The sequence below is a fragment of the Chroicocephalus ridibundus genome, chromosome 3, assembly GCF_963924245.1.
Source record: "Chroicocephalus ridibundus chromosome 3, bChrRid1.1, whole genome shotgun sequence".
Taxonomy (NCBI): domain Eukaryota; kingdom Metazoa; phylum Chordata; class Aves; order Charadriiformes; family Laridae; genus Chroicocephalus; species Chroicocephalus ridibundus.
The window spans coordinates 97001660-97019862 of record NC_086286.1 but is presented as its reverse complement, the minus strand read 5'-3'; the positions used below and the strand labels follow the sequence as shown (position 1 = coordinate 97019862).

General features: G+C 37.3%; 1 protein-coding gene across 1 annotated transcript in view; it reads right to left on the bottom strand.

Annotated features, from left to right (window-relative positions):
* The window catches only part of LMBRD1 (LMBR1 domain containing 1), an 83683-nt gene that overhangs the window by 15327 nt on the left and 50153 nt on the right, over positions 1-18203 (bottom strand). The window contains exons 10-14 of the mRNA XM_063330248.1: positions 13496-13560; positions 12633-12735; positions 11355-11459; positions 10007-10156; positions 2857-2932 (exon numbers count right to left, since the gene is read on the bottom strand). Of these exons, the coding sequence (XP_063186318.1) occupies positions 2857-2932; positions 10007-10156; positions 11355-11459; positions 12633-12735; positions 13496-13560 (499 nt within the window). The remainder of the gene's footprint in view (positions 1-2856; positions 2933-10006; positions 10157-11354; positions 11460-12632; positions 12736-13495; positions 13561-18203) is intronic.

The following is an 18203-nucleotide window of genomic DNA, read 5'->3' as shown; positions in this document are numbered from 1 at the left end:
TTTAACAATATTGATGGTTTTGAGAGCATTAGTTGCTACAACAAGATCAGGTCTCTTCTACCATCTCAGAAAGAAAAAAAGTACTTTGCTACAGTAAGTAGAGATCATATCTACAACATCTGAGTATTGATTAAGACAGCAGACTGCTATAAGCTTATCCATCAGCACAGCCATTAAAAGATTATAGTTTGTTTTACATTTAAGGAAAGACACCTGTTAGAATTAATGCAGTTTAAATAAAACAAAATGAAGTGCTGAGAAGACAAGTCAATATTTGTATTTAGTTCCAGTTCAGTGGTTTATATAAGATAAAACCCTAGTACCACAGAAGTCAATAAAAACTACAAGTGCTTGGCCAACCTTTATCTTCACTTGAAGTTAGTTGCATCAATTTTTGCTGTGTGTCTAATATCCTTAAAAACAAGAGAAATTGTATTTAAAAATATAGTTTCTACCCTTGAAATAAGTTTCACTTGTCAACATATTCTACCTAATCACAGAGCATAAGAGTAGCATCTACAACAGTTATTTTCATTAGTTTTCATTATCAGGTATTAAAAATGGCAGGTATTCCAAGGCAAACATTACATTTCCACTTTCTAAAACTGACTAGATGAAAGAGTGAATACAGTGTTTTCACTAAAGCAACTTTGTTTTTTTTAAAATTGAACATTACAAAGGAAACTTTTCTTTCATTTATAAAAACACTTTAATGGCCTGACCACATCTGTAAGTTAACAGAACCCCACTCTAGCCTTTTGATCACATTAAGGTTCACATTTAAGAGATATCCATCCATCTTCTACCCAGACTAGGCTAGCACAAGACAGCATATCAATACCTTCTCCACCTCCTTCCAACTAAGAAAGAAGAACATGACTCAAAATATACCCAGTGCAACAACACATGTTAATGACGGCAAACCACAGCCATCATTTACACAGGCCAACTCTTGTGTTCAGCACATCAGAACACCAGTTTTAAGTATCAGCTATTTTGTTTCCACTGATTAAAGCACATTAGGAAAAAAATCAGGCAAAGTGTTCAAAGTACTTAAAATATATCATCAAGAATAGGTGGAATTTAGGAAGTTTTTTCAGTCCGACCCCAGTTCCCATGATTAAGCAACAAAGTCTGAGGAAATCAGACTATCTGAATCTCTCCCAGAAAAGTCAAGGCTAATGAGCTTATCGATGCCAGTGAGAGTTCTTCTCCCAGCAAATACTAGCCAAGAAGCTGTTTACAAGAAACAAAGATCCATACAACCTGCTCAAAGTGACCTCATTTTGAAAGATGACAGATTTTGCTCTTCTAAACTCTGCCACAGAAGAGCTTCTATTTTTAATCACAAAAATACAGCAGCTTAAATATGAATTGAATAATTATATTTGTCAAAATATCAAAACACTTAAAACTGCATAAGTCTAAAAATAGCCATCAAAAATAAAGGTGGATGAACAATTTATTTGAAGTATGGGGGAGACAGGAGAAAAATCCACCCCACTGCCCTTGGGAGACGATATGAACTACCAGGCAAAAGAGACCGCAGCTTGATAGAGTGGGAACAAAGAATAAGTGGTCCAGTTACCCCCGGTAGTACAAAAATTGTTTAAAATTAAAAATTGTAGTTCCTAATAACACAAATAGGAAGAAAATCTGAGGAGATGCCAAAATCTTCTAGAAGCATTGTCAGAATTCAGTAGTTACAGAATACTGATAATTAGATGAGAACACAGGACAACTATTATCTTTTCTATCAATTAACACACACTCTCAAGCCTTTTTGTAAGTATATAGATGCATACATAATTCAACTCCTCTTTATACAGGGGAGCTGAAAGTTTGCCAGAGAGAACAATTGAGAGCTTTGGCCTGAAAAATCTGGACCATTCCAAAGGCCATAAATCCTTTGCTGAGATCAATTTTTTAAACAAGAGACCAAAGCAATCAATAAAGTTGATGGTGACCTTAAACAGCAGTATCACTACTGCAACAGCTAGTGCAATTCAAACTGTACAAAAATTGTTTATATGCAGAGGGAAAGGAAGGGGAAAGACAACACTGCAAAAAACAAATCCAGCAAGATTTCGATTAGCTCAGTTTTTTTTAAGGAAACTGGGCTAAAACTCATTCCCAGCTTTAGCCACATTTCACAGAAGAATAAAGAGTAAATAAAATGTTACCATTCTCTCAGAAAAAAAATGTCAACACTAATGCCTGCATAGATGGAAAGTCAAGGAAAGCTCCACAATTATCCATCTGCTTGCCAGTCACTACTCACAGCTCCAGAATATCCACCATACATCGTCTGCCCAAACAACTGGTCAAAAAGGTATGGTTAATAACACAGATGAGCAAGAGTTATACTGGATGTTACAGGGAATGACAAACTAAGGTAAGAGGATTACAGAAAAATAGCTAAGATGTCAAGTTCAGTGGCATTATTGAAGAATTGCAGAACTGTAAAGTTCCACTGGAGTTCAGGTCTTAGTTTTCCTGAGTACATTGCAAAATTAAATTGAATACTTTACATGTTTGTATGATAAACATACACACCGAAGTGACACTTCAGACACTAAACTATTCACCAGATAGGGTTTATATTTAAAGTCTTCTACATACACGTTAAAGCAAATGGGAGATTTTAAAGTTAACAGCATTCCAGTTCCACATTGTTTCTACTAAAAATAGTTATTTCTTCAAATGAATGAGATATGCTGTAAGCAAGCTGTTTTCTGGACATCTGTGTCAAAGCTTCATATTAGACCAAAGCAAGACAAAGCCATGAAGAGATTGAGCTGCTTATTACAGCTGAGCATGTGCATATAACATAGGAAATTAAAGAAGTTATCTTACCTTCAGGCGCATCTGCATCACAGTCTTTAGATACAAATGTCACATTCCTCAGCTGGCCATCAATTGTCTTATTACTCTGCATAATAGATACGGAAAATTAGTACACTAGTCTACCAGCAGTGTTCTTCTGTACGCGGTGATAGTCCCCAAAACAAGCACATCTCCCAATACATTATTAATTTTATAAAAAAGGCTTTGAAAAATGTCTTACAATATTCAAAAGGCTTAAGATTGTTTTTGAACAGTAAATGGAGTAAGCTATAAGTGGTACAACATGAACATTTCTAAATATGCTTTCATTTAAAAAAAATTAATAGCTGGTGTTCTTTTTGAAGACTCATGAAAAATAAAAGCTTCAGTTCTGAAACTAAGACTTTTAACTGTGCATAAAATGAATCTGGAATTCAGCTCTGGGGATGAAGACACCATAGAATTGTTAGGCTTGCATAATGATATTTTTGGTCTAAAAGCCAGATGATAGTATCTAACATACTTAGATAGCTAGAGTGGAGGAAGACAAATTATGCCAAAGTGAACTATTGAAAACCCAAATATTCCTGTTTAAACGTCTCAAATCTTTGGAAAACTGACCTGTTTGGAGACTACATGAACTCTTTATGTACCACACTTACTTTTAAATGATCAGTGAAAAATTTTAGCAGAGTCCAATACAAATAATTGGTACTACATCGATTTCTTCACACACTAACTCACTTCAAAGGTTTTCATCTCTACTGTACATACTTTCATCCTCGTGATTTCCTAAACAGGAAGTCCTCTGAAGAATCAGTAAGGGTCAACACCTTTTCTCCTTCAGGCTGAAGAAAACATGTCCCTTAAAACCTTCCAAGAATCAGTACAAGCTAGTACAAAAACCTAAGTGTTTCTCTGACAGCTTAATTGAGAAAGTTTATCAATATTAAGTAAATTCAGCTTGCACTCTGAACATTCAAGAAAAACAACTAAGTGTCTGCCCTAAAAAGCAGAAGGTTGTACAAACAGTTCACTTTGTTTCATGCAAACACATGGAAGCGTGGAGACCACTACTGTCTTATAAGAAACTGATCCAGAAGGAGTATGTTAAGGCACAGAAATCAAGCTAAAGTGAAACCAAAAGTAAGAGGACAATGTGTGGATGGAAACAATAGGATAAGAACAGAAGACATGAAGTTTCAATTATTCAGTGTATGTTTAGCAACAGACCAGCTCCAGGAGGTATTTCAGCTGGCTGTCACCATTGCAGCTTACACTCCTCAGAGAGTGCTTCTTTCAGAAGAGCAGCATTATACATTGTACAATTACACAAAAAGCCCAGAACAATCAGAATCTTTCCATTTCAACATTTTTTGTCTTCCTTACCTTTATGCATTTTTATTTAAAAATAGTAGGAATTTAAAATGCAACATGCAACAATAGTTAGACCTGCGTGTTTCCTTTGATATATCTATGCTTTTTTCCAGGTCTGATATCACTTTTTCTCCATGAACACTCCTGTAATTTAAGACTTCTCACATATCTGAACTCAACTCTAAATGCTTTCCACAAGCTCAAGGCACTGAGAAGTACCTCAAAGTCATAAACCTAGCCCCTCTCTCTGTAGCAATCCTTTCTTCTCTCCTACACAAGGTAAAACCTTGTAAAAGTCCACTGAAAGTTTTCTATCTTTCCACAAAACAGACATGAAGAAATGAAACCTATATTCCAAAACAGAGACTTAAAGTAAAGCATTTCATGGTATTAACCCTTCCTAATAAAAATTGGAACCATATCTGCCATACTAAGAGGAACGGTAATCTCATTAACTCTATCAGTTGAACACCATTTTCACTTTTATGTAGCTAGAGTTTCCAGCATCCAAATTTAAGATTCTTTACTATAAAAGTAGCACTACACAAAGCAAACTACATTAAGTATTAAATAAAAGTAGAATTATACAAAGCTAACTCACACAGAAAATAAATAAACTGGAAGCTATTACTTAGATTAAAGGATTAAGCTACAACTAACAATATTTACGGTAAGACTCATCAAGAGTTCAGTATCATTTCATCCAGTGAACTAAATTAAAGAAAAAAAAAGTCACACCTTAATCAGCACAGAATTTGTTTCTACATGCTAGAACTCTTCCAAGAAGGTCCCTGAACAGGCCAAAATCTGCTTTCCTGAGTCCAGGGTTGTGAACATCCTATTTGCCCTGTGCTCTCCTCTTAGGATCCTCAGCTTTCACCATCTCATCCTCACTGCAGACAAGACTGTCCTTGATCACTTCACAGCATCTCCCTATTTCAGCTCCTCGATTGCCTGTGGCAGGATGTTGTCATCAATGCACTCCAGAAGCCTCCTGGATTCCTTGCGCTCAACTGTGTTGCTTTTCCAGCAGATACCTGGGTGGCTCGAGCCTCCTATGAGGACCAGAAACTGAACATGAAGTTACTTACAGGTGTCTTAAGGGATCATCTACTACTTCCTCCTGATCAGGCAGCCTGTAGCAGACAATATCATCCATGCTGATCTGCCCTCTAATCCTAACCCAGAAGCACTTAGCTGGTTTATCCACCCCAAGGCAAAACTCCAAAGATTCCCACTGCTCCCTCACGTAAAGGTCAACTCTCCCTATTAGTCATCCCAGCCTGGCCCTCTTACAGAGCCCACATCCAGCCACAGCAGCACTCCAGCTGTGTGAGCAATTTCACCACATCTCTGATCCCAGTGAAACTGCAACTGCATGCAGACTTCTAACTCCTCTGTTTCCCCTGCTGCACAACCCTTCAGGCATTTCAGAGGCATCCAAGTTGTGCTGAATTCCCAGAAAAGGTATGAGAGCTTTGCCGTTAACAGTTATCTCAACACTTCTGTATTAGCATACATACACTTGAGATAGAACCCCTTTTGCACCACAGGGCATGGAGAAAGTGATTGGACATGGAAGAGATGCATAAGTAGCAGCAGAGATGTGTCTATGGAACAATTCCTCAAAAAAGATTGCTTAACATTACCCAGTAGAGTACTCAAGTCTCAGACTGTCTATTTTTAGCATGAGTAGGTCAGAGTAAAATTCTAGTGTTTCAGTTATCACATCCAGTCCAAAGTTGAAAGCTGGATGCCTCCAGGACAAGCAGGAGACAAACCCAAGTATAGTAACTCAGTGTGTGTGCTTCAAGAGCTGACCCATTTTGGACACTTAAGGAAATAACAAGCTATCCTATAAAGGGTTACGTAACAGTGTTACACTTATGATTTATTTCTGCTTATGTTTAGGATCAAGAACTTTAAAAGATCTGTTTGTGCACTTGGCCATCTAAGAGATACCAGGAGAGAATAGTGTCATCTATGGCAAATGCTGGCCTTAATTCCTGACTGGTACGGCTAAGTCTTACAGGTCCACTAGGCAGAAACTGGTGGTGGTCTGTCTTTCAGACAAATGGAAAAAAAACTTGGCTTCACTGAACCGAAATAGCAGTTGCACTTCAAGTATGGGCAAAGTTATGGTTTTGCTCCACAGCTGAGAAGGCCTGGATGTAGAGAGAACTCTATCTTTGTGAAAGGCTATAAAGAGACTCATGGCTGTTTAGCAAGTGTTAAAGGCTGTCTTAAGAGATGAAACCAAGCATCCCTCAGAGCTATGCAAGTTGACCAAAGCCCTATGTAAGGCCTCAGCTGGTAAGGGCAATGAAACTTTCAAAAGTTTCCTACAGACATCATAGCTGAAGACACTTTCGATTAATTGGGGACACATGCTTTGAACATCCAAACAGTCAAAGAGTTAAACAAATCAAGCAGCCCAGGTCTAGCTAACATTAATTGCCTCACAAGAGCTCCATTTTTCTACACATATTCAGTTATCAGGAAAAGTCAACAGCACTTCAAAGTTAAAAAGTCTTGTCAAGAGTAACAGTCTCCAAAGAAAACAGTTCAAGATTCAAACAGAATTCTAACCTGTCTAATGCATCACTGTAGATTTTCGTTACAAATTTGTTTGACAGGTTACTAGATTGGGAATTACTGTAGAGCAAAGAAAAGGGGTAAGTGCTCCCTTCACACACTGTCTTTTTATGAGCCACCAGATTCTGACACATGTTTATCAGCCCACTCATCCACCAAGGTGACTTGAAATATTGCTTATTTATTTCTTGCTTCTGTAGCATTGGTCACCAGTGGTGTTACTTTAAATGAGGACATTGACTGTGGTGTGTGACTGAGGAAATACTGTCCAAGCAAACTGGTGTGAACAGCTTCCATCATCAGAAAGCTTGCCATATGCACAAAATGTATTTCACTTGCGCAGTTCCTGTGCATGTTCCTGGCTACTCCTCAGTTCCATAATAGCCAATTCATAACTCTTAAGAATGTCTCCACTGCTAACATCCTCTGAAAAATCTGTCACTCTTCATTCACAGCCACCATCTCTCCTCATTTCAAAATACAAATATTTACCATCCAGTTAGACACTGAAAGTGTGTCTGGTACATTCTGAAAGATTCTTTGAGAGGACATTGTCTGAAAACATTTCATTTACTTGGTATGCCAGAGAAGTCTAGATGTGGTTTACCGGCATACTCTTTATGCTTCATGTTATTTTAACAATAAAACCAGTTTTAACTCAAGTTACTTTATGCACTTTAAGCACAGCTCTTTGAAATGGGTCATGAGAAACTAAAGACCAGAATGGCTATCTTGACCATAACATTTTTTTAGTCCTTTAAATGAAAAGTTGTAGCTCTACTCAACCATTCCAGCTAATTCTTCTTGCAGTGCTGACTGTACTTCAGTAGCTGTTTGAATGACATAAGGGTCTCCTTACTGCTGTGCTCCATTCTCTTGACCCTTTTCATTACAAACTATGTATCTATGTTCAGATACTATTTGTCATAAAAACCACTTGCTTGTTTGCTGTTTACGTCCCAATTCTTCTGTTCCCCTCAATATACACAACTTTTATTTTACTGAAACATTGCCATTTTCTTCAAAGCAAAACAAAACGCTAGGTACAGTCTTATTTGCTTTTCTCTTCAATCTTCCATGTTATCTGCAAGCTTTATCATGAAGGATTCTTTGCTCAGGGCACCAAAAGGCTTTAAAGACTAGCTTGATAAGATCCTTAATGAAATTATCCTTCCCACTCTTCCACCCACAATAGTTCTGCACTGTAATTAAAGATATACAATCAGCCAACGATATTAAAAAGACAACAGACTGCCTTTTGCAGGGACTGGAGCTCATACATAATTCAGATATAGCTATATGATGTTCTAGGCTACGCACACAGTAACCATGCCATGAGTTCTATGTAAACTTACCATTAAGCAAACTTCTTTCCTAAACTGATTTTCAGCTTAGTTACTTGCTGCTACTACCCTAATTCTGACAAGTTGAGCATAAGCATGTTTACTTTGCATTAGTTATATCTAGCATAAAATCTAATAAAAATGCATAAGACTTCCAAAATCCCAAATATTCAACTCCCCTACAGTGATTCTACTATTGTGCTTGGATTGATATTGGCATGACAAACCTCCTATTACCAGACACAACTTAAATGTGCAGTCAGCAGAAAGGCAGCATTTATTGAATGCTTTGCTTCCTGCAGTGACAGCAACTGAGATCGGACCTTATCAATGCTTATAAATATCTAAAAGGGCAGATGTCAAAAGGATGGGGCCAGACTCTTTTCAGTGGTGCCCAGCAATAGGACAAGGGGCAATGGGCACAAACTATAACACAGGAAATGCTGTCTCAACATGAGGAAATACTTTATTTTGAGGGTGGCAGAGCCCTGGAACAGGCTGCCCAGAGAGGTGGAGTCTTCTTCTCTGGAGACATTCAAAACCCACCTGGATGTGTTCCTGTGCAACCTGCTCTAGGTGACCCTGCTCTGGCAGAGGGGTTGGACTAGATGATCTCCAGAGATCCCTTCCAACCCTACCATTCTGTGATTCTGTAATTCTACCACATCCATTCAACACATTTAAGATGATCAGGTTCCTCTTCTCTAGCCTGTTCAACACTACTTCAATTTCTCCTTGTAATTAAACTTGAAAGAATTGATAGTGGTAAGTTACACATTTTACTAAATATTTTCAGCTGAAGAAGGCTGGTGGGTGATTATAAAGCAGCATGTTCTCCTCCCAGAGATGCAGCCTTCTGGAAAACTAAATGAAGTATTCCAAATGCTCAAAGCAGCACCCGGTTACTCCAGCCTCATTTAAGCCCCTTCTCTCAACCACTCTGGCTCAACTGTTTTGTCTTTGTGAAACTTCTACTTAAAGCCCAAACAGCACACCAAGGGATTTGGACTTCCCTGGGCCTGAATATGAGTAACCAGTTCATGACCTAGTCAGTTGTCTGCATTAACAAGATCAGATCTAACAAAATCTACCTCTGTAGGATACCAAATCTTGGTAAACAGCTGCCCATAAACCCCCTCAAGATGCTTATATGTGACTTTGAACTTCCTGATAAATATGCAGGCTTCCACTCAAACTAAGAGGAAATACAAGAATTAAAGCCACTGGGTACAGAAGATGAAAGACTTTAAAAAGCCCAAAATACCTTGAAGTACAGAAAGGTGCAATAACAAAAGCAGAGACTAATGTTAACTACTTAATTCTGTAGAAAATTTTACAGAACCAGAACTACAATGAGTTTCATGAAGTTGGAGAGTCCAAAACATCTGAAATGTGATTAATTAGCACCTACTCAGCTTCGTTCTGATTATTATTCTCTACTGTACCACGCTATCTTTGTTGTTCCTCACAAAAAAAACACATAAGAACTATCAACTGTGGAACAACAACATTGCTTTCAGTCTACAGACAGCCTTACACACTAAAACTAACCCTCACTGCAGTCACTCATCAACCTAAGCGTACCAGTACAAAGCCTAGTGGAAGCTAGCAGCTGTCTTATCAAAAGCAGTAAAGCAATACTCAAAGTTTTACATTGATGATGATCTAGTAATTAAGGAATTTTATATATAGTACAACCAGTTTCTGGCTTGTGTATCAAGAGACCTACTAGTAGTTAAAAAAAACTAGCTACAAAAGAGTCTTCAAAACTGACAAGAGGCCTGGCTTTAAAAGTCACTGTAAACAGTACATTTTTCATACAGCAGGTAAGAATATTTTTGTTTAAAAAAGGTATTAAATCTCACCTGTACCAGGTATTTTTGGCTTCCATACATTACATACTGGGGGGCAAGACTGTAGATCATGTAACTTGTATGAAGAACTATCAACAGAAGTATCATACAGAGAAACAGGAGCGCTTGAGGTCGAGTTTTTCCTCGCCTGATTTTATAAAGCTAAAAACCAGAAAACATACAAATATTAGCATGATGAAGTTTTTTTTTCTGAATACATTTAAAATCCTCTAATTCTGACAAAAGGGTGAGGCTGCTAAAAATTATCCTCTGGCAACTTGATTCCAATGAGTCAAAGCAGGTTTTCAGGTGTATTTACCTGAATTTCAAAGCACAGCTATTGAACCAAATTACTTGTTGTTTCTATTAGTGACCCCGAACATTTATAAAGCAGCAGTTAGTAGCAAGATTTAAATTCTGTCGGCTATCACTGATAACAAACTGTGCCTTGGTTTGTCAAAGAATATTGTCTGCTTTGGTCAAGGTGAGGTGCCATCTATCACCTCTATGAGATCTAGAAACAGAGGAGGGAATTACAGGAGCATATGTTGGCATCTTTTCCACTTCACTCTGCAAGAAATTATATAATGCCTCGCTGTCACCCTATAGATACTACTGTATTCTGAAATCCCCAAAGGCTCAGCTAGATTACCATATTAGGGTAAAGAAGCTCACAGCTGAGGGGTAAATGATGGAAGATCAAAACCAACAGCTAATCTCACAACTCACTGCAAGGACTCAGGGTCACTATTGAGAATTTTGGTCTGTCACCAGATGAAAAGGTGACAGTATTAAAGGGGAAGTAGGAACAGAAGCAGGGATATATTTAACCAAGCGTCATAGGCATGAACAGCATCTTGTTGGATACAAAGCTGCTTTCTCAAATACAGTAATATATTTGCATCATTTACATATGGCATATCACTGCACTTTATCTCTTATCAAGCTAAAACTTGCTTGCCACCTAAAAAGTAAGTCAAGCACCACTGACTGCATGCACATTTCAGATTTTGACCATAAAATTCACTAATACTTCCAGTATATCAGAATCATATGGCTTTAACTTAGAAAAGTCAGAAGCCGAAGTGACACTGATGAAACCCTTGAAAGAGTCAACTGACTATTACTTAAAGTAAAACATCAGTTTTGCTCTGGTAACTGAAGCAAAATGGACACCTTTCAAACACAGTGAAAATTGTACAATGGGCTTCTAACACTCAGATACAGACAATGCTATTTGCAAGATCCAGTAGTTATGAAACAGTACATAAATAATGACTATTTATTAGTATATTTAATATCACATATTTGTTAAACTTCTTACTGAGCATTATAAACTGAACTATTAAGTCATATTTACCCTTATCCAGAAGAACCATATACCCATATTTCGAATTCCTGCCATTGAAGTGAAGATAAAATACATAACAATAGTTGTAATAAGGATATAATCAAGTGGAAAAACCTAAAACAAGAACACAACCAGTTAAAAAGACAAGATAACATTCAAATTAGAAAACAAGCTCTTCCCCACTTAAAGCTCAATAAGCAGTTTCTACTTAGAACATCTGAGGTACTAAGAGTCCTTCCATTTAAGGTTTTACATAGCTGTATTTGGAGCCAGCTAATATAGCTTGCTGCTAATAAAACTTATACAATTAGTTTGGGAAAGCAACTGAGCATTTTTCTAAATATAAAGCTTGCCTGAATTTTGAAGCATTATACATTTTTAGGCCAAGAAATACTTAATTCTGTTCTGAGAGCACACTTAAAAGAAAGTCCTCAGTGGCAACAATCATTTTAGGACTGTATAGGCATTCTATTTGCAAGTATTTCTGAACATATTTGCATATAAAACTTTATTTTTATATTTACATTAATAACAGCTTGAGATAATACTGCTGCTGAACACTATTTTTCTCAGTAAACTGCAAGCTTAGGTGTTCAATTGTTTTAGAAACCATGGGGAAGCAATGCATTGTGCCAACCCGCTATACCAAAAATATGGAAAGAACTCAGGCAGGGGAGAGTAAAGCACTATCTTACATCAAGGCTTTTCTTTTTCTTAGCTTAGCCATGACTGCTTCCCAAATTCAGATGTGGCCTTGTTGCCTTCCAACCTACTGAAGTTAGCAGATGTTTGTTCTTATGTAGTGTTTGTTCCAAAGACTAATACATTACTATAACATACAGAACTGCATAGAGTGTAACATCTTTCAAGGTGCAATAAGCACATTAAAAAGTGAAAAAGAGCATTTACTGCACTTACGGGGGATAAACTACCAAGTACACAAACTAGAATGTAGGTAGGGCATGGGAGAAAGTTGCTTTTATTCTGTGCATAACTACAAGTGGTGTCATTCTTCATTGCCACTATGTTCTCAGAGGAAAGTTAGTTTCACACACCACCTTCCTCCAGCAACTGGCTTCCATCCACCCAAGATTTTCATATCAGTATCTAATAACTAAAAAAAATTGTTAGATGGAAGCTGCCTTGCTTTTACAGAACACACATCTAGACAATTTTGTTTTAACAAATTACTTGGGGAGAAGTGTAGTTTGCCTTTTAGCAGCTTACCAGAAGAGAGAAACATCCTTACTTAGGTATATCACCGATTTCTTTTTTTTTTTTACTTACTGTTTGAAGAACAGGTAACAGCATATTCAATGGATTGGTCAGATTAGTTCCTAAAATTATAAATCCCGAGTCGAAGCCAGCTGAATGCAGAGCTTTGTCTAAGCTACAGTAATTAAGAAAAATTGGGTAAGTACTTTGGTTCTCCCAGAGCTTTGTCTTCAGTTTAATTTAAAAACACAGCTCAAGAAAAGCTGAAATAAGCACAGAGACCGACAACTTTTTCATATCTATATAGACACACACTCTGTTTTACCACACTCATTGCACTTGTCCTATGAAAAGCTATATTGATTTCTGCATTTCAGCTTTTCCCTAGTTTGGGTCATAGACCTTATTTGCACAGTCTGAAAAATTAAAAATGCAACATTTGAGACCTCTGGTTAGTGTCAATCTTCATTGAAATCCACCAGACTTGCAGCTGGCTATATTGCTTTCAACACCATGAAACAATTACAATGTAATGCACATCATAATGGATTATACATGTCATTTACTGCAAGAATTTAAGCACCTGTTACCCAGCCCAAGAAGTACCTACATGCATTAAGATTCATTCAAGCAATCAGAATAATTCTGTAGTCTGAACTAAACTTCCTTAACGTGTATGCTTAATTTCTCTACTGAATGAGAACTGTTTTCAGCAGCAGTCAATCAAGCTGAACTGTGTCTGTTTTTGAATCTGCTTTAGCACATTTTGTTCAGTTTCAATATGTACTATTACAATGAGAAATGCATCTCTAGTTACAGAAACGTACCATAGAAAAGAAGCGGTCTGACTCTTGGAGCAAGCCACCCCTGAGTTTGATGTTAGTGCAGAAACTATGCAGTTTAAGTGGTTAAGAAAAGTGCTGAAATATACTTACTTTGACAAGAACAGAGAGACAGTGAAGAGCAGTGCCACGATGATGAAGAATACTCCCCACACAATCTACAAGTAAAGATTTATTACAATTTAACTGCAAGTCCTTGCAGTTGGTACAAGAAGTGAAGACTTGTCTAAGTTTCAACAAAGGACTAATGATCTTAGACCACCTCAGAACTCAAACACACCTGAAACACTAACTTTTTGGCAAATACTTGAGAGAAGTGCTAACAAAATGTTTATTCTGTTAAACAGGGTTTATGTCAAGCGTTTAAGAAGTTGATCATCTAAATGATAACCACCTCTTTGCCTGGTGGATACGCTAAGCTCAGAATCAAGCATTAAAGAATATCACATGCTATAGTGCAATACAGAAGCCTACCTGCAAGTCAAGTGTCATGAAAAACACAGATGAAATGTTACATTAAATGAAAACAGCATTTATCAGAAGGCACAATCTGTACTCACTGTATTAACTGGAAAACCCTAACTGTATACATGCATTTGACTAAGGAAAACTAGAGTACTATACCTGTGTGTTCACCTTCCAACAGGAGGTAACCTGGGCACAGCTTACAAGGAACATCTCACCTTTCCTGAGTGACGGCTTCCTTCTGTAGCACTACTCAAACACTCAGTGACCAAATCATTTGGAGGGAGCAATGTAAAACTCAGTAACCAAGCCCAAACACCAGGTCTACTTTTTTTTTGCTTCTGCCTGCAAGTCCTCTCAGTTACTCATCAGTATTGAGTATTTCAAAGCATTTTTCAAGGTTCAAGTTATAGAAGTCATCAACTTTACAAAGTATTTTGACTCAAAGGTTTAAGTCACCTAGAAATTTAACTTTGAAGTGATGTGAAGACTTGAGAATGGACTAGGAAAAAAAGGATGCTTATGAACACTAAAGTAGTAGGAAAAATATCTAGATTTTCTTGAAACTCAAGTGTTACTTAAATAATACTATTCAAAAACACTATATATCCACAAGTGATTAAAATAAGATGAGATTACTACAACCATAACAACCACCAGGTAAAGGTCTCTTCTGGTGCGGGTTCTAGAAGAACTTCCATACCACTTTAGCTGCTCTAGGAGAGTCATTTGCCCCACAACCTCCTTTTGCAGTGCACACCTTACTCAAGAATTTTAAACCTAAACAAGTATAACAGCTGTGTTTTTTTAGCCAGCAAGTCATAAGCATAGATTAAGTACAGGTAAAACATTTTTAAGGATCACTATATTTAAATCAGATACTGCTTCTGTTTTTTAAAATCAGCAACAGCAGGCTTTTTTTTGGTAAGCTTTCGCACACTAATATGGAACTGCCTGATGTACAAAATAAGAATAGAATTTCTTGGCTAAACCAAGGCAGCCAGGAGTAAATGAAGATACCAGCAGTTAAGATGGGTTTCTGCAGTCAGATTTTTCAGTTTAAGGGCTAGATTAAAATAAGCAAAGAGCTTAAACTAGAAGATTTAGTCCCTGAATACAGTCAAAGTATGAAAAGCTTATTTTAAACAGGAATAATTCAGGCAACTTAGCAACAGAACTGAAAGTAGCATTCTGATACTTGTACATTTTTTTCCCTGATTTCCTTCTCACTTTTTAATCTTTAGAAATTTCTTTCTATTCTTCTATGAACAGGCTGAATCAAGTAGATTCAGAGAAATAAGGTTGTTCCTTAAGATCTTAATTAAAACACAGGAAAGTTTTTATATGCCTACTCGATGATCCCAAGGGTCTTTTCCAACCTAAATGATTCTATGATTCTACCAAATACAGCACTTGAGCCAGCGACTTCATTCTCTAAACTGTCCTCAACAAGAATACCTCCTATTATTTCTTCCTAAGCTGCAAGCTAGTTCAGTAAGTCATTCTCCACTTCTTTGGTAGGTTTTCTCCCTTACCAACCTTTCTTTGGAGTGTGGGGCAGGTTAGGGGATGGTGCACAGAAGTGAGCCTCTATAGCGAACCCATTCGGTTACAGCTCCAACAGGATCACTTTATTTTTCTGTGACCCTAGTCACAGAACATGCTCAGATAAGCATGCTGAACTTACCAAAACAATAATGTTTTCAGACTGTTAAACCTGAGACAACTTAGAATTTCCAAATTCTATATGCAGGAACACAATGCATGGTCTTCCACATGAATGAGGGAGTCTCATTGCTACTCTTAAATTATTTTATTAACCTTAAAACTTGGCACACAGACATCTTGAAAAGGTTAAGAACTTTATTACAGCTGCTCATTAAAGATGTTCAGAGTTATAATGCTATTATTGCTCATTAACTACTGAAGATAAGCTTCTGTCTGCAAACTCAAATATTAGAACATTGCTTATAAAACAACTCAAATTATGTAGGCCTCATTAGGTACAGATTTACAGATTAATATCGAAGTAAGTATTAACTTGTGCATTTCCACATATTTAAGTGTATTAAATTTTACCTCACCACAGCTAACTCCCACTAGATATTAGCCATACAGGAAACAGACATTTAAATACAATTAAGACCCAGAGTCTGAAGCTTGCATTACTTCATTGCCATGGCCAGTAGAAAGGTATCTATGTCTCCTCTGGAATATGTCTGTCTTCTGAAGTGGTACATAATATTCTTAGACGTAGATAAGTGGTTGAAAAAGCACTCCTTTTCCTGATTCAACCTCAACTCCAGTCCCATTAAAAATGAGATTGAAAATGTTAACACTAGAGACCTTCATTCTATCTTAGTTCATCCTGTATTTCCACAGTGCTATTAAGACTACTGAACCATAAGTGATTTGCAATTAACATCAACCTACATTTACACAATTTCAGAGCATCAGTTGACTCAGGCCTTTCACAGAAAGGACCCTTGTTTTCCTACCTAGATTTTCCTTGTACCTCAACTGATTACAGACCAATGGACACTTGGTTTCTAGTCCATTAACCATTACTTGGCCAACAATTAGGAGAATACCAACACTCAGACCAGCAGTTGAGCCTGCAATTTACATAGTCCAGCTGAGCCTTATCAAGTAGTATCAACCTGACCTACATTAAAAACATACCTCCAATTGGGTAACATTTGGTATCTGGGTAAGGGAATGAACGAGTACTACCTATCATTCCTCCTCCCACATCAAGCCTAAGATAGGCTAGAAAAACATTGCAGCCGGAGCTATATGCTCACTGCTGCCTTTTACTTGTCACCTATACCAGAGGACAAATCTGTCATCCACAATCTTATTGTGACACTACTGTACTGCTGTTTACTAGCTTTAAACCAATTATATCTTCAAAGACTCTCAATACACTTAGCCATGAACATTTACAAAATAATTTTGCTTTGTGTCACAGCGTAAGTGAGAAGGAATCCAAGCCCCTTAGAACATGAATACATGTTCAACCTCAGAGCAAAGGACAGCACTTAATCAAAAGCTCTTGTTCTCTTAGCAGGACTATTTATCAACTGATGGTGAAAAGCTTTCAGTACTAGAACAGGCAAAAACCAAAAAGCCTGGGTTTCAGCCAAACAACCCACAGAGGAATTTAGTAAGGTCATTACCAAAAAAAAAAAGCAACCCTTGATTTATATTAAGGGAAGTCTGACTTTCAATGCAAGACAGTCTTATTTCCTCCCTAGTCCTTTTGAAAGCAGGACCTCAATACAACCATACCTCAAGCTATGTTACCTCCTCCACTACAATCAGTTTGAACCGCTCCATTGCCAGGCCACTTCCTCATATCCCTCAGCTACAAAACACAGACTCCATATCCACCTGTACTCAATCATTTGCTACAGAATAGGTTTCAGAGCTGCTGCCTTACATTTACATCACTTTGATCACCTCTAAGTGTCTGCTTGGGTCCTCTAATCTACAGTCTGTTGTACAAGCTATTATGCATACAAGTAACTTTCAAAAAACAGCAAACCATGTTTTTATGCAAGACTGCTGATATTACAAAAACAGTAATATTACAAAACCTACCAATACAACTTACACCCCTGCCTGAAATGAGTTCCTTTAGCATCTAAATAGAAAGCTTCTACACAGGCAAGCAAGGAAACAGCTAAAGCAGAAGACAGCAAGCACTAGTTTACTTAAAGCTTTGTTTCACATTTGAACATATGGGATTAAAAGACATGGCTAAGCAAAAGCCAGGACAAAAATGTCAATATAGGCATTTCTCAGTAGTAAAAAAATGGAAGCATGCTACTTCTAGGTCATAGTGGAAAGTTGAACTGTATTTCAGTTTAAGTCAGGCCAAATGATTTAGAAATATTCAATTGATTATTTTTCCATTGCTACTACCAATAATCAAGTCACAAATTGATAAGTCTTTCTGACATTATTCATGTCTCCGGTACCCTCCCTTCAACTTCCTAAATGATGGTGCTGGGGTCAGGGGAAGGTTTAAGTTCTTTAGAGAGCTCTTTGCCCTCTATCCCTGCTCCCAGATATCAGTCAAGTTAACTTGTTTTATCTATGGATAATTCCAAAGTTTTATGAGATAATCATAGAATTTAGGACTTAATTTATTCTGATCAGGAATGACCGCATGATCCACACACGTAGCTGGTACTTTAAAAACACTTCAAAATTAATTTCCAAAATATCAATAATATTTGCCCCTCCAAAAAGCTAAAAGAATATTCACCTGCCCAATTGTTTCCTACAGTGGGACTCACGTACCAACAAAAGAGAAACTGTGAATCTGCTT